The following is an 18,243-nucleotide window of genomic DNA, read 5'->3' as shown; positions in this document are numbered from 1 at the left end:
GCTATGTTAGGAAGTACCGGTACTGTAGGTTGTAGCTGCAGCACGCAAAGGAGCGTCCGCTCACCCGCAAAGCTGCATAAGATAATTTCCCAACATTTATTGCGGTTTTTAGGCTGAAGGCACTGCAATGCTGGGCAGAAGAGGGAAATAAATAAATAAATGAAAATCCCGAAACTGGATTGCCATCAAGATATATAACGGCCACTTAAATGCTGTTTTGCAGGAAATGTGGTTCCAATGTGGCCCGTGCCCCCTAATGGCTGCAGCCTGCAGATATAAAGTGATATGTTGAAAGTGCTGTTACAAATGCACACTCGTGTTAATCTGAAATAAATTTACCAGCCAGTTCCGCCCCCTCCCTCCACACTCCAGTATTAGGCAATTTCAGGTTGAACTAAATAAAACACGTTTTGACAGCGAATAAAGTGAATCCCAAATCCGTAATATAAGCGGCTCAAAATGAATAAATTCAAGAAAAAGAAACCTTAATGTTTCCGCCCGGTTTCGAACCGGGGACCTTTCGCGTGTTAGGCGAACGTGATAACCACTACACTACGGAAACTTCTATACGAGAACGTTTGAAATTATTCTATATATATGCCTGTGGCTCGATAGGAGGGCGAATCTAAACATTAGCACAATACATGGTACTTAATACTGAACTATTATTCCAAAAGTATATTTATAATCCTGAATAGTCAAGCCCAAATAGAGATATGCGCGGAACTTCCAAACATACGGGGAGCAAGCCCCACACAGAACGCAATGAGATTACAACTTCCTAGAAAACATGCCAAAGATTGAGCTGTCAGATATTCCTTGCGTGGACATGCTGATATCCAATTGTTGTTGTTTAGTCGTTTAGTCGTGTCCGACTCTTCGTGACCCTATGGACCAGAGCACGGCAGGCACTCCTGTCTTCCACTGCCTCCCGCAGTTTGGTCAAACTCATGTTCGTATATCCAATAGTGTATATATATTTAAAAAAAACTTTGTCTGTTTCCGCCCGGTTTCGAACCGGGGACCTTTCGCGTGTTAGGCGAACGTGATAACCACTACACTACGGAAACTTGCATACAACTTACCACGCCTCCTCTTTCCCTAGTAAATACCGGTACCATTGCTGTAATCTCAGGCGTGTGTTCTAAGTCTAAAGGAAAAGAGCAGAGCATTGCAGTGGCAGTTTTTGAGGTCACAACACTATTTACACAACCCCGTTCCTCGGCAGTCTTTGCTTCTGTCTCTTGCGGAGACATATATCTTAGTATACATGCAGGCTACCGGTGGATGCGAGGTTTGCTGCAGGAGTTCCATGACAAATGCATTGTCCCTAAGACAAGAAATGAGAAAAGAGCAAGCTTAGTTGTGGGAGTTGGGTTTTTTTCCTACTTATGATTGCATATATTTCTAAAGGGATTACTGTTATCTGTTCCGGCCAGCATGGGGGGGGGCGTTTACAGTTAGAACTAAAATTGCTCTTGTCTCCTTTCTAGCTTTAACGACCATTGCATTTGTCAGGGGATTGCTACAGCAGATCCCACCACCCAGCGGTAGCCAGATGTATGCTAATATACAGTATATGTATATACTGTATCTCCTCTCCACAAGCAGAATGAGAAGGTAAAACCTTGCCAGGGAGCTTAATTGTGGAAATGGTGCTATTAGCTCTCCCATAACACCCCCCCCCCCACTTAATTTATCTGCTCTATTTGTTTAGGACGCACATCTGAAATTAACAGCAATTGTACTTTACTGGAGGAAGAGGAAGCGGACATTCCTGTATTCAGGTTTCCGTAGTGTAGTGGTTATCACGTTCGCCTAACACGCGAAAGGTCCCCGGTTCGAAACCGGGCGGAAACAGAAACTTTTTTTTTAAAAAAAGAACTTCATCCTTGAAATCTTTGGAGATCAATCAGCCATGTCCATGCAGGAAGATTTGACAGCTCAATCTTCGGCATGTTTCCTCGTCAGTTATACTCTCAGGTGCATTCTGTGTTGGGCTTGCTCCCACTTAAGTGTGCATAGACAGTAGCCTGAGTTGACCTTGATCTCCAAAACTGCATTGTTCTTTAAAAACATACCAAATTTACGATTTTAAAAAACATTATTGAAATTTTCCTGGGCTGCCTCTCTTTTCTGAGGACTTGAAAAGCAGCTAATAAATTATTTTAATAACTAATGCATAAATCACATTCAAAAAAATTAAGGCACAGTGACCAGGAAGGAGGAGATCCTCCAGGACAAAGGAATTTGTGCAGTTTTGGGCAGCCATGAAGAACACATTCACAAGGTGATTTTATCCAACTACAGGTTGCTAGGAATAACCTACTGCAAGCCCTTAAGATCCCTGGAAAAGACCCTGATGCTGGGAAAGATTGAGGGCACAAGGAGAAGGAGATGACAGGGACGAGATGGTTGGACAGTGTTCTTGAAGCTACCAACATGAATTTGACCAAATTGCGGGAGGCAGTGGAAGACAGGAGTGCCTGGCATGCTCTGGTCCATGGGGGTCACGAAGAGTCAGACACGACTAAACGACTAAACAACAACAACAGCAGCAGCAGCAACAACAACAACATCAACAAGCCCTTAAGAAATTAGCAGGTGAACATTGTAGTACCGTAGGCTTGCACCCAGAAGCCTGACAAACACTCATCAAATTTCCAGACTATAGAGCTTCTAATTGAACTCATTGGAACTTAATTCTGACTATGTAAATTTAGGGTTATTCTGTGCGGAACTGTTTGCTAGTCGTCCTTCCTTCATCATGTCACACCTTGTTCATTTCTTCTCTCACTTGTGGGTAATGCAAATCTGCATTATATGCTGAGCATGTTAGTCAGCGGGTGAACCTTCCCCTAACACCTTTACAGCTCTCTCATTCATATAAAAACCTACAAATAAGTAAACAGATGCATAAAACAAAATGCAAATCTGGATCACTGTAACTTAATTTCTGCCCTAAGAGTAACTGAATTATGGAGACAGGACATGTTCAAATTACATGAAGTATGCTCATGTTGCCTCCTAGTGGTACAGTAATAAAACTGCTAACACATTTGCAAAGCTAAACAGGGCCTGATATGGTTTCAATTGTATTTGTTACTCTCTAGTAGTCCCAGGCATAGGAATCCCTTTTGTCCCAGAAGCTTCATGCTTGACACTACTGAACTATAGCAGTTTGCAACAAAGATTCATTAACGGTTAAGAACATAGTCTTGTTTTTGCTTATATTGCATAATGGGGGCTGGCTGAAGGTAGCCACCCAGAGTGGCTGAGGAAACCCAGGTATAAATGATAGATGACGATGATGATGATTATAGACAACTTGGTGGGACAGTGCCCTGTTCGCCCTTACTGTATGTATCAGCTCCCGCTGGGTTCTTGAGGCTTGGAATAATGATTCACAGTATGTGCACAGAAAGCAAAACAAAACAAAAATCCTTCCTCATTTCCTAGTCATATAGATATTCACAGCCTGACAAAGCTTCAGAAGAAGGTATCATAGCAACATGTAAGTCACAATAGAGCCAGCCACACATGCCTGGGAAGATTGTTAGCCTTACTCTTCCCCCAATATAAGACAACCCCACTGAGAGTCAAGTGCCCTGAGCAGAAACAGGCAGAAGCAGAACCATCACTCAGGGAATCACCGCTCAGGAACTAGGCGGAAGCAGAACCAACTCTCAGGGATGGGTGAGCTGCCACCAGCTGTGGTGATAGACAATGGCTCAGGTCTGCTCAAGGCTGGCGTGGCTGGGGACAAAGAACCGCGTGTCATCTTCACCAACCTAATAGGCCGCCCCAAGGCCAAGTCTGTGATGTTGGGTGCTGGCCAGAAGGACTTCTACATTGGAGATGAAGCGCAAGCAAAAAGAGGGATCCTCTCCCTCAGGTGCTTGGAAGGCATGGGGGAAATTGAACCGTAGGGAAGCAATGCATATTGGCTAAGCTAGTTTCTTAGGAGTGGGGGTGTCTAGGGAAACAAGTGGCCTGGGATGGTAAACAGAAGGGGAGTGGTGAGTTCATGCAAAAAGTGATTCAGGCTCATGAAGGCTATAGTGTCACAATAGGGTAGAATGGTGGTGGTGATTTCAGGCTTGGGGGCCAAATGCAGCCCTCCAAGCCTCTATTATTTGACCCCTGGGACTTTGCCCAGAACACCCCCCTCACTGGCCCTGTCATTGAGTGTTTTTGCCTGGCTGGAATGTGCCCTTTAACTCTGATAATGCCTCTTGCTTTCCTGAGAGAAGGTGTGTGAATGTGCGCAGAAACTAGCTAAAGGCAAATGTTTGCATTAATTGCTCCACCTGTTAAATGGTGGGTAGAGACATAGCAGACGACACAGCAATTTCTCCAAGCAGCACTTTATTAGCAAGCTGGAACAGAACTAACTGAACAGCTCAGCCGGCCTGCTTTTATAGGCAGCCGGCTGACAACATTGTAACAACAATAGCCCAGGGTTTCCCACCTAAATTAACTGACATGGACCTGAGTGAAATCTACACTATACCCCTGCCGGCCAGGGTGAGAACTTCAATACACAACACCACCCACTTTTGCCTTTTGCTCCAGTCACAAATAGCATGTGGCCCATGGAAGGTTACAAAAAAAAAGGATAGGAGCAGCCCAGGGAGGAGGGCAGTGGCATCAGGGGAAATGGCTAGGAGGAGGGGTTTAAGAGCAATGAGAGAGGGGCTCCGCCCACCAGCTTGAAACAGCTGCAAGCCTTAATCTGCAGCTGTGAGTCACTCTTGAAAATGAACAAATTAGAGGTCAAAATGGATCAGTGATCATTACTTCAGGATATCTGCTCACTTGTAAATACTTAGCCTCCCAATAAAACTGAAATTTACTACATTTTGTAAAATCTTAAGGTTATTCACTGACTGGTACTTTACTATTTTTATTTTTTACATATAGGAGCACTGTGAATTTTTTTTTCCAAATTAACAAAGCTAAAATAGACTTATTTGGGATAAACAGGTTTTGGGAGGGCTTCAGAATAAGAAACACATTGGTCCTGATCCAAAGAGTTGTCCTGAAATTTTATTCAAATGCATGAGTCTGGTAAATTATGAAAAGCCCCACTGCTATAGGTTTAACCAAATTTTCGAGACTGAAGCTAGTGTGTGGAAGCCCTATATCAACACGGCTTCTGTTAACATGTTTAGGATTCAAAATTTAGGCTGTCATCTAACTGCACTAATTGGCAAATTAGGTCAACATAAATGAATAGGACTAGTTCACAGGTACTGTAAAAGCATCTGACATTCAAATTGACTTATTTGCAGGAGATTCATAGTCAAATTCAAAATGGCTAGACTCAGGGAAAAAAGAGCCAATTTTGCAATCTACAGTCCGGGTGCAATTTGTTCTGGAAATGTCATGGTCCCATCAATGCAATGCCTAGTAACAGGGTAGAGTGAGTTTCAAAGCTCAGCTTATAATGGATTGATGGTTATCTGGAGCATTCCTCTATGGTTTGCAGTGTATCCAGTTTCACACTGAACTTTTCACCCCCAACTCCACCAAACATATGAGATAGACATAAGGTAGCTAAAATCAGTTTGGCTTTGTTTTCTCATACTATGTTTAAAATGGTGGTAGAAGGGCTGGGACTTAAAAGTCTCTGGTACACATCCATATTACAAATGAAATTGGTTTAACAGTCATGGCTACCTCACCCCACGGAGAACACCCTGGCACAGGTACAATTCCCAAGCTTTATCAGCTAGGGCCCGTGAGGGATGGGTGAATCTATCAATGTTGGTTTTGCTCAGTTTTTAGTTTTTCCAATCTTAAATTCAGTTCTCCACATTTCTACATCAGTTGGCATTTAAAAAAAATGAAGTCCTCATGTAAATGCATCAGCATTTTAGTGCATTTACCATCATTGCTGCTGCCAGTCTACTCTGGAGTAAGGATATGGATATTCAGCTATATGTCATCTAACCTGGTGAAAGGACTCTTCCCCACTGAACAGCATTTAAGGCAGGCTGCTGAGGTGTTCATGAAATGCAGCAAGACCTGCAACTGCAGTTGGCACTTCCAGGAGGCTGGAGAAGAGACTAGCCACCATTGCGCTGCCTGACAATAGCCTTTTGGTGCTGCCAGCCTCCTCTGCAGGAGATGTGGGAGCCTGCTTGTATGTCATCTACAGCCCCATATTTAAGTCAGGCTCCTTTGAAAAGTAGCAAGACCACTACCAGGAATTTTATTGTTGGTTAACTTTTGCTTTTGTTTTGAGCCTAAATTGGGGTATTGGGGGGGATGCTGAATTTATTGTGTTTGCTAAATTGTTGATTTTTGAATTAACTGACATGTTCCATATGTTGTGTATTATTTTATTGTTTTGAATGTTTGTTGTAAGCTGCTTTGGGTATAGATTGTTGTGGGAAAGTGGCATATAAGTGAAATCAATCAATCAATCAATCTAGAAATGAATCCTTAAATCCATGACAGTAAAAAAAGAAAAGGTTGAAAATGCTTCTGATTCATCATGGAGCCACACTCTTCATGAGGCATTTATTTTCATTTACTACACTTATCCTCCAGGCAGCATATATGGTTCCCCCTTCCCTTCCATTTCATCCACACAACAACCCCAAGGGGTAGTTTAGGTGGAGAGTGAGTGACTGGCCCAAGGTCACCCAATGAACTCCACAGGTGATAAAGATTTTGAAACCTGATGTTCCAGATTCAAGTGCAATACTAGACACACTTAGCACTTTGGTTATTTTCTGATTCAATGTGTTTTTACATACACTTGCACATGCAATACATAGAGAGTACATAAGATGCTGGCAAATTTAGTAGTACAAAAAGTTTGCTTTGTGCTTTCACAAGGGTACATAGGCAATGCATGCTGCATTTTAAAGCTGGGAATACTAAAGGTTTGGGGCATGACAGATTATGATAATATAATACCACCATATTCTTTTATTCTTCTATAGATATCCAGTGGAACATGGAATTGTCACTTCCTGGCCTGACATGGAGAAAATATGGAAACACGTTTATGATAATGAATTGAGGTTAAACTCCTGCACAAGACCAGCTCTGATAACAGAGGCACCACTCAACCCACTAGCCAATCGTGAACAAATGACAAGGCTGCTCTTTGAAAAATTTGAGGCACCAGCTCTCTATGTGGCCATCCAAGCTGTCTTGGCACTCTATGCAGCAGGCCTCACAACAGGTTGTGTGATGGATTCTGGCGACGGCGTCACCCACACTGTCCCGATATTTGAGGGCTACTGCTTGCCTCATGCTGTTCTTCGGCTTGACCTGGCGGGCCGGGATCTTACAGAATATCTCATGAGGATCCTGAGGGAAAGCGGCATTGCATTGGTGAGCACAGCTGAGAGGGAAATTGTGCGAATCATCAAGGAGGCTCTGTGTTACGTGTGCTTGAACCCTGAGGAAGAAATGGCTAAAAAACCAACTTCAATTGAGAAAACCTGGAAATTGCCTGATGGGCAAATCATTAAAATCCACAACCAATTGTTCCGCTGCCCTGAGACCCTCTTTCGCCCATCTAACATTGGCATGGAAGCCCCAGGTATTGATAAACTGCTGTTCAACACTATAATGAAATGTGATATCGATTTGAGGACCACTTTGTATGCCAACATACTCCTTTCTGGTGGTTCAAGTCTCTTTCCTGGCATTTCTGATCGCCTCACAAAGGAGTTGATTCGTATGGCTCCCAAGGACACAGAGGTGATGGTCCAAGCACCTTCTGACAGGAAGATCTCTGTCTGGATGGGAGGATCTATCCTTGCTTCTCTCTCTGCCTTCCAGGAGATGTGGATATCCAAAGAAGAATATGCTGAAGTTGGGGCTAATATAGTACACAGGAAGTGCTTCTAGATTCCTGTTGTATTGAAACATTTTTATTTAAAAAGCTGTGGGGAAGAAACACAAATTCATGGCATCCTTGGTGAGGCTTTTAGCCTCACAGCTTTCTGAAAGATGAATAAAGGTAACACTTCCATGCATACTTGTTTAGGGTAGAAATTTGGGGTTGTCTATACGGTAGAATAGACTACTTGTTTATTGATGAAAAATGACAGGCTTACAATATATAAGGGGGAAATAATGACTTGGAGGAAGGTTGTAAAAAGCAAACTAAGGCACTAGTTCTTTTTTTCAAGTATAGGCTTAATTAAATGTTTCTTTCATATAGTTCACCAGGTCCTTTCTTACAACCTCATTCAGCCTAAGATCCCAGTTTGGCATGTTTTACCATTAAGCCAGAATGGACTTACCATGAAGCACTGCAAAGCAAAATACTTTTGGCAACAACAGTGGCTTTTTATGTTTGTTCTTGTTGAACGAAAACAACCATCCACATGGCTTTTAAATTGGGTGGGGGGGTATAAATAAATACAGCAACAGGGCAGACGCAGCCTTCAACAATGTGTATATATGCCTACAAATCAAGGTTAACATTAATGTATCAGATGAACTAGCCTTGCCTTGTGTCCGGAAAGCATTTGTTAGACTTTAAATTGTGTTCACAAGATCCATCCCTGCTTGTGAAGGAAATGGGGGAACACTGGTATAAAGACAGGCGTGCTGCAACATGCCTCCGTGCATGTCTGAACAGTTCGAATAAGGGCCCCCAAGGCAAAGCCTACGAAAACTGCAAAACACAGTAAACTAGCAAGCAGGCATGTCCTGGCATGCTGCTACAAGGCAGAGCGACCTCACCATGAACTTCCGCCAGATTATGTTCCCGCCCATGACCCCGCAGGCAATGAGAAGCAGCGCGCGCTCCGCCTGCTAACCAATCAAACGCCGCGGAGGCCGTGCAAGCGCCGGAAGAAGCCAATCAAACGCCGGGGAGGCGGGGCAATCGCCTGAAGCGGGGACCGGCTATATAAAGCCGGATGCTGGCAACTTTCAGTCCGCAGGCGGCCGAAAGGTTCTCTCCACCAGGTGGGGGGGGGGGTCTCCCCCCCGCTGCTCTAACCCTAATTAGCCATTAACGGCGCTCGCTCACATTCGCTGTTTTGACCGTTGACTTTCAGCGATTCGAATTTTTCCCAAAAAAGTCATCCGTGTAAGGGGGAGGAGCCTTCTGACTCCGCTTGCCGCGCCTTCTCGACAAGCTCCTTTCTCCTGAAGCGGCCGGAGCCGGACCCCGGTGAAGAGGCCGCGGTCAGCCTGGCCCTGGGCCGCTGCTGCCGCGAAGGGTTCGGCCCTGTCAGCCTTGGGGAGCGGCGCGGCCGGCCGAAGGGCGGTTGAGGAGCTGGGGGGCGGGGACCGGCGCGAGAGCAAAACAAACTAACCGGGCGGCGCTTCGGTTCCCCGCGCGCTCCTGAGCTGTGGGGCGCGCGGCCAACGCCGCCCGGACACACAAATTTGTTGCTATTGCTGTTATTCGCCCTCTTTTTTCCCCCACTCGAAAGGGAAGGAGGGAAGGAGGCTGGAGCTGATGGTGGCGGCGAGCACGGAGTTAATGCGCCTTAAGAAGCAATGCGGGGGGGGGGAGTTGTGCCTTGGCCCCTCACGTCTGGCTTAAAAGAAGCCCCACGCCCACCATGGGGAACTACCGTATAGAGCTTAAGGGAGGCAGGCTCTGTTGGTGCACGATGGTAAGAAGACGAGTTTGGTACAGGTGCAGCTTCTCTGCTGGTAGCTTTTCTCTTCCCTCTTACAGTCCTTTCCTTTTGTATCTTCGTCAGCAAGCCTATGGGCAAGGGAGTGTCTTACCGGTTCATATAGGCTCAGTGCTTAGGAATTGTTTATAGGCACCTTGCAAGTGTACTTGTAGCTGTAGTAAAGCCTCGCTCGCCCCAGATCTTGTTCTGGAGAGCATCAAGTTTTTCGCTGAAAGTTGCCGAAGTGGCAAATTTCAATGTAGGTACGGGTAGTAGCAATTGGCTGGGTTCCCACGCATGCTGACTGCAGGGTAAACTTTCTTGAAATTTCATATTTTGCCTGGTTGGAGTTTTGTATCACTGTCCCTGCCCTAAAGGTACCCCTGACCGTTGGGTCCAGTCGTGGATGGCTCTGGGGTTGCGTGCTCATCTCGCTATATAGGCCGAGGGAGCCGGCGTTTGTCCACAGACAGCTCTGAGTCATGTGGCCAACATAACTAAGCCGCTTCTGGTGAACCAGAGCAGCACACGGAAACACCATTTACCTTCCCGCTGGAGCGGTACCTATTTATCTACTTGCACTTGCCGTGCTTTCAAACTGCTAGATGGGCAGGAGCTGGGACTGAACAACAGAAGCTCACCCCGTCGCGGGGACCTGGTAGGTTTAAATCTGCCAAGACAGAAGCATTATAACACAATTGGAAGTTGTCAAGCCCCTGAGAGTTATTCTCATTTTCTTACCATTCTTCCGCCTGTGTCCTGTATGTTTTAGGCAAGTTTTAACAGTTTTTGCCTATGTCAGGCTTCCTCAACTTGGCTCTCCAGATGTTTTGAGACTACAATACCCATCATCCCTGACCACTGGTCCTGCTAGCTAGGGATCATGGGAGCTGTAGGCAAAAAACACCTGGAGGGCCAAGGTTGAGGAAGCCTGGCCTATGTGGTGTTTTGCCTTAATTCCAGTATGTCTTATATTTTCTGCATTGCTATTATTTTTTCTGTGTTTTGTGTTTTGCTCATAACTGCTGCCTCCTGTGTTGCTACCTTTCTGGAGTACAAGCCTGCCCAAAAGACAAGACCCAGCTCCCTCTTGGCCTTGCTGGTGTGGTCTAAGGAAAGTACTGTAATACATCTGGCACCAGCATGGCTGCAGGAGTTGCTGGAAGGAGGCATACAATATGCCATCCAACTGCCTTAGGGGCTTCACTCCGGATTTGTGTAGGGCTTGCTCCTGAGCCTTTTCTTTTCTCGAAGATGTCCCGCAAGTCAAAAAGTACTGATTGTTCTTGGGGTTTGTTCCGAAAGCCTTTCTCAAGAATGAATATAGCCTCAAGGCAGCAGAAGTTTAGGACTGGTTTTCCTTCTTCAATTTCTGTACTGTACTCAAGATATACTGTGGGGGACAGGAGGCGGGCAGGTGTGGAGGACTCCCTGGTCCTGAATGGGGTAACTGTGCCCCTGAAGGACCAGGTGCGCAGCCTGGGAGTCATTTTGGACTCACAGCTGTCCATGGAGGCACATGTCAATTCTGTGTCCAGGGCAGCTGTTTATCAGCTCCATCTGGTACACAGGCTGAGACCTTACCTGCCCGCAGACTGTCTCGCTTGAGTGGTGCATGCTCTTAATAATAATAATAAATAATAATAATAATAATAATAATAATAATTTATTATTTATACTCCGCCCATCTGGCTGGGCTTCCCCTGCCACTCTGGGCGGCTTCCACCAAACATTAAAATACATCAAATATCACAGATTAAAAACTTCCCTAAACAAGGCTGCCTCTAGTTATCTCTCGCTTGGACTACCCAATGCACTCTACATGGGGCTACCTTTGAAGGTGACCTGGAAACTACAACTAATCCAGAATGCGGCAGCTAGACTGGTGACTGGGAGCGGCCGGCAAGACCACATAACACCGGTCCTGAAATACTTACATTGGCTCCCAGTACGTTTCCGAGCACAATTCAAAGTGTTAGTGCTGACCTTTAAGGCTTAAACAGCCTCGGCCCAGTATACCTGAAGGAGCATCTCCACCCCCATCGTTCTGCTCGGACACTGAGGTCCAGCGCCGAGGGCCTTCGGGCAGTTCCCTCGCAACGAGAAGTGAGGTTACAGGGAACCAGGCAGAGGGCCTTCTCGGTGGTGGCACCCACCCTGTGGAATGCCCTCCCACCAGAGGTCAAAGAGAACAACAATTACCAAACATTTAGAAGGCATCTCAAGGCAGCCCTGTTTAGGGAAGCTTTTAATGTTTGGTGGATTTCTGTATTTTAATATTTTGTTGGAAGCCGCCCAGAGTGGCTGGGGGAACCCAGCCAGATGGGCGGGGTATAAATAATAAATTTTTATTTATTTATTATATACTGTAAACCACCCTTTTTATACTGTAAACCATACTTGATCTTAAGATGAAGAGCAGTATATAAATTTAATTAAGAATAATATGTTTTTATCTCTCTCCTGCCCCCCTTCTCTTCCACTGATCTCTGTAGAACAGAGCTCTTTACTCAGTCTACAAGTTAAAAATTATGCTATTTTGAAATTTTATTTCTTAGGTTATATGTTCATATGCAACCAAATTTGTAAGTCTATGCAAATGTATTTATATATTTTGAATTTTATAAAATCATTTTTTTAAAAAACCCAGAGCTGTTTATTCAATTCAGTTCCCCTGTTGCCCCAACTCAGAACTTGTTTCTCTGCACTTCTGGTGTTTGTTCCTCTTTGTTTGTTAAAATGCCATTAGCTCTTGTGAATTGCGTGCTTAGACAGTTGTGCATGCGTATAAAATTGTGCAGTGTCTGATACTTGTTGGAATACTTCTTTCACAGTATATCAAGGTGCTGCAGACCAGTACTAAAACTTAATTCTTTATGGGCTCATGTGATTTTTTCCTAATGACTTTGCTGCTTGTCAGCTATGATAAGCTACTGGTGTAATGCATTATAAAGTTACATTGACATACTGGCAGCCAATTTATCAATATGAAAATTTGGAGAAAGACAGTCTTTATAAATACAGGTAGGTAGCCGTATTGGTCTGAGTCGAAGCAAAAAAAAAAAAATCCTTCAGTAGCACCTTAAAGACCAACTAAGTTTTTATTTTGGTATGAGCTTTCGTGTGCATGCACACTTCATCAGATATATCTGCTAATTTTAGAATTAAGAACGATTAGGAATGGTGCTGGTTTAAGTTAGGAAAGTGTTAGTTTATTTAGAAGATACCAAACTTAATGTCTCAACACCTTTAACTTGTTGTATTTGATTTTTTATTTAAAAATACCGTAATGATTTAATTGTAAGGCATATGCTCTTGAGTATGCTGTCATCTAGTGGTATCCTATATAATAAAGTCCAAGTTGTCCCTGCGTCCAAGCTGTCCCGTGTGTCCCTGGGTCACTGCGCATGTCCCCCAGGCACACAGGGATTGGATGGAGAGACAGGACGCACACACACACACGCTCTCTCTCCCCCCCCCACCTCTGCCTCCCATTTCCCTGCGGCCGCCAACTGCCGTTCCCGGCCGGACAGCCGTTGGGACTTGGAGCGGAGTGGCGGGGGCAAAGGAAGATGTGTTATTGGGGGGAGTTGAGAAGCAAGGAAACCGTAGCGCCGCTCGGAGGAGGAAATGCCTTTGAAACCCCGGCTCCCCTGGGCTTAGGCAGCCCCAGCCTCCGCTGAAGCCCGATCCTGCATGAAACAGGTGGCCTCTAAGGGAAATCCACGAATTAAAGTCCAGGCAGGAGGCAGATCTCGGCTCTAACATCATCCGCTGCTGTGCCTGCTTGGATTTTTGTGTGTGCGTGTTTTCATGTCCGACCATTTATTGCTGTAAAACAAAGATATAGAACAGGATGCCTTCATTTTCCTTTCCTCTCCCTCTCCCTCCCTCCCCGAGGGTGTTTACTTTTCTTTTTTCCTCCACAATAGGAGAGGGGGAAAGAGGAACGCTCCAGGAAGTGAAGCACCCCCCCCCCCAAAAAAAAACAAATCCAGGATCCTTACAGGTTGGGGACACGCAATGGTTAAACAAACATTTAAAAACAGTATACCACTTTTTCAATAACTAACATTGAGGCAGAGTCGCCTCTGAAGTTCTGTAGGACAAACATTTTTTAAAAAGTACTGAGGAGCACTCTAGGTGTCCACCAGTCCTTTAATCTTCTTGAGGGTGGACATGGAAAGGCTTTTGCGCTTTCTTGCTCCTGCCCCTCCCGCAGCCCAGCCTCCCCTGGAGAATGAGAGAGAGAGGGCGGGGACTGAGGGAAGGGACAAATTTGTTGATCTTCCACTGGGTAAGCCTGATCTGCCACAAGCCTACCACTGTGCCTGGGAGACTTATGGGAGGACAGAATTCACAAAATGTAAAATGCCATTAACAGCATTAATATATGGTCAAACTATCTCTCTGCTTTCTGGAACAACATGTCCCTGTCGTGTCGTTCAGGGAGATACTGGGAATGTCTTTTTAAAAATGTGTTCTGCAGATTTCAAACTTGGGGCAATACCTTGATTTTAGTAAATGGACACAACATATCAGTACACTGCTTCTCTTCCATCCCTCCACTCACAGTAAATGGGGACAATAAAAGTTTCAGAACAGGCTTGAGTTTCAACCAGATCCGTTATGAGTGTCGGTTAACCAACAGTCCCTTGCTTCAGAAACCAATACAGATCAGGAGATTGCAGAGTAAATGAATTTACATGTATTTTAGACACAGGAAATATTTCCCAATGTGCAAGTAGGTGGTGGTGGGGGAGGCAAGCAGAGCTGCTTTGAGAAAGTAAAGATGCTATTTATGCTGCAGCATTGCAGACACTATTGCACTGACCTGAGTAGGCTTCTTTTCAATGCTTCTCAAGTTGCATTGTTCCACCACATATGTTCTAGCAGCAGCAGGAGCGCGACCCCCTCTGGGCGGGACAATGGCGGGACCCCCTCCTCCCACCTCCTGGCAGCTCCGGCCGCCCCTCGCAGCTCGGAAACCTTCCTCAGGCCTCATTCCGCCCCCATCGGAGGCCGGCTGGGGAAATGCCTCCACGACGAGCGGGGCTCACGGCTTCCCCTCAGCCCCCTTCCCTTTGTCTCGCCTCCCTACCCCCTTTTCCCAGCGGCAGGAGCGGGGCTCGCTCCGAAACTCATTGTCGGTTGTCAGGCAGCAATGCCTCTGAGCGTGTGCAGAGTGCCCGCACTTTTCTAGCGCCCGTTTACCTAACGGGCTGAATGACACTAGTACTGTAATATTAACACAAATAAAGAGGTGGAAACCACTTAACCTAAAGAAATGAGACCAAAGATGTGTATATTTTCTTCTAAGTTTCTGTCACATGCTGAATTATATTCGTTTTCTGTTCTAGAGGGTGGCACTCAAACCAGTGGGTTCAAATTACAAGGGAATTTCAGCTAATGAAAGAATGCACTTGTTCACTGACTTCTTCTTTGACGATCACTCGTAGCCGAGTAAGATTGTCTTCCATGAACACAGTCTTAACAGTGAATCCGTAAGTGACTGGAGGCAGTGGAACAGACAACCTCCCTCATTAGTCGGTTTTTAATTCTAGGCTAGAAAGCATCCTAACAGGGATTCTGTTGTAGATTTTCTGCTTTGGCGGGTGATTAGTCCAAATGATGTTTTGAGTTCAATTCCAACTCTGATGTTGTAGCTGTAAGTTTAAAAATGAACATCCTGATTATTCAAGCCCTGGAGCCAGCTGGAGCACACATGGAAAAGTGGCTGCTGCTAGGCGGGGCATCTGAGCAGCCTAAACAAAGCCTCACTGCACCTCCAGTCTCTTTCAGCCATTTCCCGCCCTCACTGACGTCCTCTCTGGGCTCTGCAGAGGGTCTTTTTGTGAGCCACAAGAACCCTCTGGCTCTCTTTTTCCATTTCCTGCTTAGATTTATTTCCCAGTGCTGTGTGTTAGTCAATCACATGTAAGTGGGGGGAGGGACATCTGCAATTCAATTATCAATTGTCTGTTTTTACAGGTAAGATGTGAAGCACAGAGTCTTAGCAGCAATCCTGTTGACTTTTGCATGAGAAGAGTTATGCCATACCAAGGAAGATATAGTCTGCCTTGGCAGTGATAAACATTTATCTCAATTGGAAAACCATACAGTGCCCTCCATACTTTTGACCCGCAACTTCCATAATTGTGTTTGACTGCTGGCTGGGATAGATGGAGGTTATAGTCAAAAGCATTGGGACAGCGCCAGATTGAGGAAGCCTGGTCTAAAACATCTGAGTGCTGTCCAACCCAGTCCTGCATGTGTTCACTCAATCAACCCCTGTGGAGCTTACTCCCATGGAAGCAGGTACAGGATTGTGCTGCTGGTGTATAAGTTTGTTTGGCAAAGCTGCTGATTTGCTGTGCAGGCAGATTAATCATCAAAGAACTTAGGGCAAGGCCCTTGCGTTTATAAGTAAATATCAACTAAGCATAGTCTGCCTAGCTTTCATCTAAAAACCACAGCACTTTTATAGTAGAATACCCCATGATTGGCATACCATGTGCAAGTATAATAGTTTAACAACTTAGGTGGATGCATTCTGGTCTAGCATTATTTCAGGATTGTATATCATTTGACATGGTGTCAGACAACAGCTGAGCAGAAGGGTCCAGGTTCAGTCTGGCATCTCCAGTTGGAGGGGGTGGAATTGGGTTGGAGAAGATCTTTGCCTGAGGGCCAGGACTTGCTTCCACTCTATAAATGATGTTGGGCTACATGGATTACTGGTTTGAGACAGTGTAAGATAGTACCATGTATTCATGAAACAATAGAGGAATAGCTATTAATGAAATGATAGAACGCTGCATTTTTTAAAATATGGGTGAAATCCAATAGTGCCAATATGCCAGTGAAATGGAATGCTATTGACATAACTGATTTCTTACCACCTGCAATCTCCTATACAGGGTGGCTCAAAAGTAGGTATACAGTTGAATCAATGAAATACATCAACAACATGATATGGGTACACATAACTGACACACAAGAAAGTGGCAGTTAAATTTCAGGCTGACAGTTGGAAATAATAGTGGAGTTAGATAAAATTATTATTTTTCTTTACCGATATCATAAATGATGACAGCGAACTTAAGTCAAGAACAAAGTGGATTCTATAGCAGTATACTTGCTTTTGGACCACCCTGTATGTGCCCGTCTAAATCAGCTTCAGGAGGGTGGAAGCAGTTTTTGGTGGTGCACAGAGTGGAGAAGAGGAAGGGGAAGCCCCATCCTGCAAACAGAATCCCACTCATATGCCATTGGGTTGGAGCCAGAAGACTAGTTGCTGTTAGTTCACCTTGAACCAATGGGACAAGTTATGAATTGATTTTGTTCCTGTTGATTTCAATGGTAACTAAGTTCAACTCAGTCTGTTTTGAATGAGCTTCCCCCCCCCCCACAGCAGATGGCAACATACTTTCACTACAAGTAGAAATAAAGTACAGTATAGATCTCACAGAACTCGCAAGATTGAAGATACAGTACAGTACTTAGAACTGTATTTTAAATTTTTAACTGTTTTATGATCATGATAGCATATTTCCCTCTAAACCCTTAAAAGGTAAAGGGGCCCCTGACCATCAGGTCCAGTCGTGTCCGACTCTGGGGTTGCGGCGCTCATCTTGCTCTATAGGCCGAGGGAGCTGGCGTTTGTCCACAGACAGCTTCCGGGTCATGTGGCCAGCATGACAAAGCTGCTTCTGGCGAACCAGAGCAGCACACAGAAACGCCGTTTACCTTCCCGCCGGAGCGGTCCCTATTTATCTACTTGCACTTTGGTGTGCTTTCGAACTGCTAGGTGGGCAGGAGCTGGGACCAAGCAACAGGAGCTCACCCCGTTGCAGGGATTCGAACCGCCGACCTTCTGATCAGCAAGCCCTAGACTCTGTGGATTAACCCACAGCGCCAACCCTTATGTAGTTGCTAATGCAAACTATGGAGAGCTCAGATTTTGGGGGGATTTTTTTGCAGACTACAAATAATTGTTATGTCTCCTGTTTCAAAACAAGTGAGATGAAAATACACTGTTATGAAGTCCCATTTCTGCCCATATATGAATGCATACATTTGCAGCGTATTGTCTGAATGCACACAAGACATGCCCCCCCCCCTGCTAAAGCTAAGCCATTCTGAGTCTGGCCAGTGATGGTTAACCTCTTGGGAGGCACATTTTTGTTCCATGAAAGAAGGGCAGGATATAAATGTCAGAAAATAAATAATAAATGCATTCTAAGTGGATATCAAGATAACATGCTGGGTTAAGGAAGCACCTGCTAAATTGTTCTTAAAATCCATAGACTGCAGTGGGATTAAGAACTATGGTCACATGACTGCTCCATGTATGCGCAGTTATTTCCAGCTGCCCACCTTCGATTATATCATGCAATAGTAAGTCCACCTTACTCTATGTGTAATAGTGCAGGATTGCTTCGTTGAGGAAGCAAGCATGATAGTTAATAAGTTGCGTTTTATTTTTAAGAGAATTGCATATAACATGATCCTTACTTGGATTCGAACAGCATATCCAGATCTTAATCTCTAGCACTGACATTGGCAAAGTCAAATTAGTGTGATCCACTGCTGATCCAGTTTTCTGAGCTATGGATTCAGGTTTGTGTGC

The 18,243-nt window shown here is 44.9% G+C and overlaps 1 protein-coding gene and 3 non-coding genes across 4 annotated transcripts; 2 read left to right on the top strand and 2 right to left on the bottom strand.

The window, feature by feature from the left end:
* Positions 1-489: 489 nt before the first annotated feature.
* On the bottom strand, positions 490-562 carry TRNAV-AAC (transfer RNA valine (anticodon AAC)). The gene has a single exon. It is a non-coding gene; the product is annotated as a tRNA-Val (tRNA).
* A 435-nt stretch (positions 563-997) lies between these two features.
* Positions 998-1,070, bottom strand: TRNAV-AAC (transfer RNA valine (anticodon AAC)). The gene has a single exon. It is a non-coding gene; the product is annotated as a tRNA-Val (tRNA).
* A 717-nt stretch (positions 1,071-1,787) lies between these two features.
* Positions 1,788-1,860, top strand: TRNAV-AAC (transfer RNA valine (anticodon AAC)). Its single transcript has one exon. It is a non-coding gene; the product is annotated as a tRNA-Val (tRNA).
* Positions 1,861-3,692: 1,832 nt separating this feature from the next.
* Positions 3,693-9,371, top strand: ACTRT3 (actin related protein T3). Its single transcript, XM_035133281.3, has 2 exons — positions 3,693-3,895; positions 6,957-9,371. Exons 1-2 carry the CDS (start codon positions 3,693-3,695, stop codon positions 7,873-7,875), a joined length of 1,122 nt encoding a protein of 373 aa, XP_034989172.2. The 3' UTR covers positions 7,876-9,371.
* Positions 9,372-18,243: the final 8,872 nt, after the last annotated feature.

Source organism: Zootoca vivipara, chromosome 5 (genome assembly GCF_965207765.1).
Source record: "Zootoca vivipara chromosome 5, rZooViv2.hap1.1, whole genome shotgun sequence".
In the NCBI taxonomy this organism is placed as follows: domain Eukaryota; kingdom Metazoa; phylum Chordata; class Lepidosauria; order Squamata; family Lacertidae; genus Zootoca; species Zootoca vivipara.
Note: the sequence above shows the minus strand (reverse complement) of the source record. Positions and strands in the feature narration are given on the sequence as shown.